Source organism: Brugia malayi (genome assembly GCF_000002995.4).
Source record: "Brugia malayi strain FR3 genome assembly, contig: Bm_v4_ChrX_scaffold_001, whole genome shotgun sequence".
NCBI classification, from domain to species: domain Eukaryota; kingdom Metazoa; phylum Nematoda; class Chromadorea; order Rhabditida; family Onchocercidae; genus Brugia; species Brugia malayi.
In genome coordinates, this window is record NW_025062479.1 from 276,866 (window position 1) to 285,022 (window position 8,157).

At 34.3% G+C, this 8,157-nt stretch overlaps 1 protein-coding gene across 2 annotated transcripts; it reads right to left on the reverse strand.

Moving 5' to 3' along the window:
* Window positions 1-5,472: 5,472 nt before the first annotated feature.
* On the reverse strand, window positions 5,473-7,941 carry Bma-slx-1 (the record flags this gene model as incomplete). 2 transcript variants are annotated; one of them, XM_043073106.1, is made up of 7 exons in its annotated part: window positions 5,473-5,736; window positions 5,899-5,952; window positions 6,138-6,357; window positions 6,520-6,626; window positions 6,787-6,903; window positions 7,644-7,698; window positions 7,859-7,941. In XM_043073106.1, the coding sequence occupies 7 exons, from the start codon at window positions 7,939-7,941 to the stop codon at window positions 5,473-5,475; spliced, it is 900 nt and encodes a 299-aa protein (XP_042929040.1). The 2 variants fall into 2 exon arrangements, with proteins under 2 accessions (XP_042929040.1, XP_001898482.1); XM_001898447.1 differs by having other exon boundaries at window positions 5,899-6,054.
* Window positions 7,942-8,157: the final 216 nt, after the last annotated feature.

Below are 8,157 nucleotides of genomic sequence, written 5' to 3' on the forward strand. Positions count from 1 at the left end.
CATTGAAATTTCAAACAATTCTGGAAAAGTTTCACCAAGATCAGTTACTAGATAAAAATATTCTTCAATTTTCTCACAATTTGCTAGATCTACTGACGTTAGAAATGCGTGTTGTTAACCTTAAACAATTATTTTGACTGGAAGAAGTGGATTAAAGTTCAAAATTTTTAGTTGATTAGAAGATTTGATGTCGAAGGAATTAAAGAAATAAACAAATTTTTAAAGACAGTGTGAAGTTATAAAACTCTGTTTGCTAGAATAGCTTTTGACTTTATAAAAATTTAATGAGCATCTAAGAAAAAGTCACCTCTGTCAATTATTTTAAAAAAAGTTCAAAACTCTTCACAAACGACAACTAGTGACGCAATGAAGTTCCTAAGTGCAAATTTTTGTTTGAATACTTCTAAATTTTGTAAACAAACAAACAGCTAACAGTCAAGTCTCCGGCCCTTTTATGGAAGTAAAAATTTTGGTTTTAAATCTAATTTGATCGTTGACAATCTTTTCTCAATTATCTATTTTTCTACCAAATAGAATTTAAATAAATAAGTAGCACATTTACAATCGAATCGAATAATCGAATTATAATTTCATCTTATTTGGTTACGGATAAATGAGGAATGCACTGAATTAGCAAACAATTGTCAGATGAGTGAAAAGATAAACAAGGAAGAGAGTGATCTTTGACGGTTGCTCCAATCAAGTGAAAAAGATCCTTAAAAACATTGATATGTAGAGAGCGAGGCAGTTGAAGAACCTGGAATTTGCTTTACTCAGTCTTTCAAACTTGTAATACCTAAATGTTACAGGGAAGATATGAGGTGGTGGACAAGAACGGTTCGAATTATAAGCCAAATATCTGAAGCAGGTCATCGGTTCTTTGGTACCTGGTACCACCTGTTCTTGGTATTTTATTTAGCGACAATGTGAATATACTAGAAAGCAGTGGTACACAAACCGCGATGGCCACAATAACGGTCGAACCTGTTTGGTTAAGGTGTAACTCTGCACCACGCGTACACTGAACGTACCGCCCCTTCCCGCTGTTCTCTACATCTATAAATGAGGTCCAGAGGTACCTCTCATCACTCTCCAACTCCTCATCCCGGGTCAAAAGTATCAGCAACAACATTACAGCACCTATCTGTCCACCGATCCATCTAGGTTCATCCATCTATTTATATATTCACTTTCGTCCATCCATCAGTCTGTCCTACAACCATCCATTTATCCATTTAAATCCCATATTAAAATTAGTTATCTATTCCTTCGTGCTCCATCTTGACAGCTTTTTGTTTGGTGAATTACTACTACTACTATTACTACCATTACATGGCCATTGACATTCCGACGAGAAGGCGAAATTGATACATAACAGTGACAAAGCCAAGCGAAACCAATGATGACGACACGACATCGATGATGCCGTCGACAAAGATGACAAGATTGAAGTTTGAGGGAGACGACGAAAAGGGTGTGGCTTGCGGTGACAATGAAGCAGAGAGATAGGTCGGTCGGTACAATAGGTATGTCGAATGAGAAGGTGTCGGTCGAATAGACGAAATCGGTATTTCCAATCGTTGATTATACGCCATTATCACATGATATCCATTGAAATCTTCATCCTGAATTGTCCCCACTGTTCTTTCTCATTTTCAATTGTTTGTCCTTGCACCATTTAAGCAGATGAAAACCATTTCAATTCAATTCATATCGATTCATAAGATTTATCTGATGTGAGCGTTTGCTATTCAAATGCTCATCATAATAATTTTTAATTGTGAATCAGATTGCAAGAAATATCTGTTAGAAAATTTTTATTAGAAAAAAACACTTTATGAACAAGTTTTTTGAAAATTCTGAAAGATTTAAAACTTTCAAAATGTTAAATTGCGAGTAAGGATGGATGGTAACAGTCGACCATGAATCAATGTCGCACCCTTGATGTCGCTGAAATCTACCTTATATGATGAGACGTTTTTGTGTTTTATCGATTTTGTACATTATATCATAATTTCACGATCAATTCAAGCCTGTCTGCTGCGATTCAAATTACTGATTAAGATATGACGTCGTTTGAGGATCTAACTGAATGTACTTGGATACTATAAAGCTAATATTATTGTTGCCGTGACGAGATATCCAAGCTGGATCTGTCGCAAACGGATAAACAACGAATCAACTGAATGATTATTTGCTACCTGACATGAGAAAGATATGTGTTTATGTGTGTCTTCCTGATATCAAAAACCGCGATCGGTACGACCCAATTTTATTCCATTTGAAAATTAAAACCGAGAGATGACGGATAACTGCTGAGTTTCTTTGTGCGATTTATCGATGAACCAATTAACTCAAACGAACCATTTTTAAGAAGGACCAAAAAGTCAGGAAAGGGTGCAAAGGTTTTTTTTTTTCTTTTAGGAATTTTGTTGCATTTTTTGTTAAGGAAAAAAAAAATTCAGAGCTTAACTGATTTTAATTTCCATCAATCTTTTGAAGCTGATCATTAGAAGTTTAGAATAAAATGCGGATGTTTTCGGGTTAGAAATAAATTTTTGCGCATTTCATCACTTTTGAAAATCTGTATGTAACTAAAACAATGCACCAAAAACATGTAGTAACTTACTATGCAGCGTAAACCTTCTGGACAGTTTTTTTTTTTTTTTTACCTTGTCAATAATAAACTACTGATCAACAAATGAAGTAACATTTGTGACCAATGTCTTCTGACACTACCATTCCCATTTTGAAGTGCACATAACGAATGGCCTTCATTATTCACAAAAAAATCCGGAGACACTTTAGTCTCATTCCTTTCATTTGTCTTCCAGTAGTGGATTTTTCATCCATAACAGACTATGCTGTGGATTTTGTGTCAAAACATTTGATTTATTATTAATTAATCTCATAAACTCCAGTCGAAAATTATCGCTTTAAAAAGATAAAAGTGGACAAGTCAATGGTACGACAAATGTTAAGAAGTGACAAAGAAGATAGCAATATAATTTTTTCTCTAAGAATTGTATCCAAAGAAAAAAAAAATGTATAAAGATAAGGCAACAAGTCTTCCTGAAAAAAACACTCTGAAGTGGACTCCCTATCCAAAAGAACAATTGATGAAGATGAAAGCTAGAGACAAAATTAATCTGTTCAAATTTCTTGTAACATAAAAGGAAGTTTAAAACAGTATTTCAAAGAATTACTAAACTATGCTATACTATTTTATTAATCCAAAACATGACTGATTTTTCCATAACACGATAATTTTGGTAAGAATAAGGATCGCTGAACAGAAGCGAAAATGTCTTTACCATAAGTAGATTGTTGATTCGTTTGGCCCTAAAAATAGTTTTACTACTTCCTCTCTTCTTTTCAATCCTTTTAACAGCTCTAAAAAGAGTGATTTGACCCTTTCGACGATCATAACATAGTAGTGTGATCACCTTGGTCAACTCTTGCTATTTGCATATGACAGTATGTCATGAAACAATCATTAGTGATGTTTGGAAAGTAAATGCTTTCCGAAAATCTTTCCTTCCAAAAATTAATAATTAAAATAAAGTGTTAGAACTACACAAATTTGATTGATCAAAATGTCATATGTGCGTAGAAGATAAAACTAATATGAAAATGGACATAAGGGACAACGCTACTACCTGAACTGAATTTAAAACATACTGAATTAGATGTAAATGTAATTACACAATTAAATGAAGTGCCATAAATGGCTCACAAAGATATTAACTACAGTGTGTAGAGGAATTGGAAATAAGAGAAAAGAAAGGGGTGCAGACAAGAGAGAGAGAATTAGTTACGACAGAAAAGAATGCGAGAAGTTGTCGTCGGTTCAATGACTATCGGAAATACGTTTGCACTACCGATCTTGTGAGGGAGGTGTCTTTTATAGCTTGTCATCAAGCACCTTATTTATTACACCTGTCGTCAGTCTTTACAAGGGAAGTTGCAGTCATCAGCTATCACATTTCATTACTTATCTATTTCAAGAATCTTGCCATCTTGTTGAGTTGAGCATATGAAATTGTTGAAGCAAATTGTAACCAACGTACCGATCTTCCCGTTCGGCCACTCTCTTTCCTCACTTTACATACATACATCTCTTTCCATATCTCTTCCTTCTTGAAAAGACAGGAAATTTTTATCTGACAGCACTATCTTCCAAACGTAGTAATACCTATTGCCAATTTTTGTCCCACAAAATACCAGCTGTAGGCTGAAGTGGCAAGATAAGAGACGTAAGCAGAAGGGAGCAGGAACACATAATTTCACATTTTTTTACATCATTCCGAACTCCATCACCTGTTCCAGTCTCTGCAAACACCTTTTAATGTCGTTTTTAACTTGAAGACACTATATCCCAGCACTACAGTGAACCCTATTTTTTGTAATTTCGGGTCAGTGATCAAAAAAGTCCTTCTACACATTCCACATATCCCCCAGTCTTTACGCATACTCATGGACATGAACCAAAAAAAGTGGAGCGCAAACTTGCAACACCAATACGACAAGTCCCTCTGTATTCCCACAATCACAATTTCTTTTTGCATCGGGACTATTTTTCCATGTTGGATAGTATCAGACGAATGCATATGGCACCAAAATCCAGATTACTTCAGCTCTCGACACAAGAAAGTCCTGTCAGAAAGCGCCAGAAATCAAGACATTTTTCCGGACTGTTGTATTCATGAGATTTGACCATACTTTCATAGTTCACCTCATCTCGAAATCTTTCCAGTTTACTTAAAATGGCTGCTATTTCCAAATTATGATATCGAATTCGTTTTTTATAGCATTCATATGAACACTGAAATCTGTAACTTTAATTTGCAACTATTCTCCCTCTGAATATTTGGTAATGTATAATACAAAGCACTAAGATCTCTCCTCCCACTCGCTTTCCAAAATATCATTGAAAGCACACGAGCCCTTCGACAAGTTAAAGCCCACATTTACAGTCATTGATAAGAACACTACAAGAAAAAAACTTGGAAGCTTCAGAATTTTGAATATTTTAGCACAGAAAAAAGTATGTTCAAAAACATATCTTCAACAGAAATCAAATGATAACGAACTGAAAATGACATTTACGAGGAAGGACATACACAGTAAAAGATGTTTTGATATATGTGAGTCAGAAGAACTATTTCAGATACAAAGAAAAAGTCAGGGAAAAGTAAACATTAGTGGGAAAGAATCTGTGAAATCACCAATACAGTTCGAATCAAATAACCGGTTTTGCAAAAGTTGAAATTCCTATTCTTAAACTTATCAAAAGTACAAATATTTTCAGAAAAAAAACAATGGAAAAACACTTCACTGAAAGGAAGGATTAAGATTCGTACAAGTATGTAAGAAAGGAATTTGGTCTTTAGAAAATCATAAATATTTTGAAACAGAAAATGGAATGGACACCAAGATATCAACTCCAGCTTTTATATCAGTCAATTTTATCTACATTTTAATGAGTTTACCACGAGGTATCATATTGAATAATGTACTACTTGAATTAAACTTGTTGACTGCTAACAAAATTCGCTGATCCCTAATCAAGTCACCCCAAAGGTAAACCACACCACATTTGGGACACTGCCCTTGAATCGGAAACAAGGAAGTTCTGTATTCATCAACTGCATTCAAAGCATGTTTCGACAAACATCGCATGTGGAAATGGGATTTGCATGTTTCATTGGCGTGACAACGAAGCAATTCCGAAATCTGAAAAAAAATTTTTTGAAGATTTCCAGATAATTCCTAGTATGTGTCTGCAAATCACAACACCACGTCCATCAGTAAGAGTTCAAACGTAATGAGAAATTACTTTCAAAAATCTGACACCAGAATTATAATAAAATGCTCATTATTCAGCTGACAACTTACCGAAAGTATTGGCTTTAAGCACAGCGAACAAGTTCCAGCAACATCGTATTCTTCCTGCAATTGGGGTATTAACGTCGATATTTTTGTCACAGCACCATGTTCTACAGCAATATGAGAAGGAGGTAGAACATCCAATGGGAACGGAATTTCCAGTTCCTAAATGTGTATATGATGAAAGCGGATACCTTTTCAACATATTTCTAGTTTTTTTTTTTTTTTTTTTAAATTTTTAAACCCACAGGTAACAGCCATCGGAATGTAAGTGAGAGACGTCGCCATGGATCGCTATTTAGCATATGACAGGCAATACGCAAACGAAATCCAAAAGCAGTTTCACTTGTTCTTTTCTTTAAATTTAAAAGTCGCAGCCTTCGCGACTTCTCTGGATTTTGCCAAGCCCATTCGAAGCGCAGTGCAGATACACTATTTGGAAAACCATGTATGATACAGACCATATCCCTAAAATCGGAATTTTTTAATCCATTCTTTATTTTATATCACAGATTACAATTATAAACTAATTTGAAGATATCTTTAATGAGAAATAATCGCAAACATTGCTTTTCACAATAATACTAGACATTCACCTCCACATTTTATTTAAAAAGCATGAGAATATACCATGGTCCTCTGTGATCTGTTTTTTTGGCTCCCCCAAATTCTTTCCCAGCGTTATGTTGACGTATACGCCGATTAGGATTAACAGTATAACCAATGTAACAACGATTCTGGAATTATAAATAGACACAGCGTATATTTAACAATTCGATGAACACTCCTCTAAAAGTTAAAATTGTAAATTTAAGATTTAAAATTATATTTAAAATTAGCAAAGCTGCTTGTAAAGACTGCAGTAAAGTCATAATAGTTATGGAACACTTGGAATACCTTAAAATATCTATTCGGACTTCGACTCAATAAACAATATACACCAAAAAAATCGTCTAAAATAGATGGTACAGCATAATTTTTTCCACGTTTCTTCCGTTCGTTTTCTTGAATCACCTGGGAATATAACACTTTTAACCCTTTGATGGAATTGATTATTCAATGAACTTCACAAACAAGGAAATACCATTTCAAATAAATGTTGTACAGTTTGCTGTATATTTGCTGTATCACAGTAACGAATTAATGTTTGTTATCCATGTACATTACCGTTCTTAAATTAGATGTAAGTTTACCAGAAAAGAATGTGTATTTTTCATAGTAGTAAGAAATAAATGATTGAAATGTGAGGTAACAGTACATATGGTTAATCGGCGACTAGTCAGAAAAGTGATAACTCAATACAGCAACTTTCCTCCACTTAGCTCAATATTTTTATTGGCTAAACCAGAGTAAATAGACTTGGCAATGCTGTTCGTTGAAATACGGCATGCATTCGACAATAAGCCATGAAAAAATAAAAAAAAAACTTCAGAGAGAGAAACAAGAAAAACTCCTAAAATTACATTAATGGCAAAAACGATCAGAGATCAGAGGTTTTATGTTTTTTAAGACCACTTCTCAGCAAGATGGCAAGTATTAATAATGATACCTCCAGATGCTAGATGGCCTATAACGCCGACTAGCATAGCTTTTTTTGAAAGAATTCTGGTATCCCTTGATACCCGAAATGATTATGCGCGGGTTTATTACACGAAAGCGCTCTTTTTAACGTGACAATATGATAAATGCGAAAATGATGTATAAAACTATTCATGGCTATTAGTACCGATGTCATTCTTTGTTGAATCACTTACTTCTTGTGAAGACGAACGGCACAAAATTTTTGAAGAACCTTGACATACAGGAAGTCTGAAACGAATAATAAAGAAAGCAACAAAAGCCAAAAGTCTAATTTTTCTTAAATGTCGATGCTTGGGATCTTTCACAGAATAAACAAGCTTAAAAAAGCTTAGAGAAAGTACACAAAATAAAAAAAAAATTCCTTTTTTAAATGGTAAGAAGAAATTACTTGTCAGAGTATTTCACCCCACTTTCTTCTATATTTTCTTCATCATCTTCAATGCAAATTATATTTGATTCATCAGCAGACATGCGCGTGCATCCGATCTCGCACTTTAAATTTTGAAATGCAAACAAAATATCCAAAATCCAGGCGAGATCTGGAGAAAAAGCAGTGGAGAAGGGTCACCTGTATAATTACCGTTTTCAAAAGTCGCTCACTGCTTAAAGACATTCAACACTCTCACTGCTTAAGAAAAGTGGAGAGGAGGAAAACAATAAACTAATAAGAAGACATTGATTCAAAAC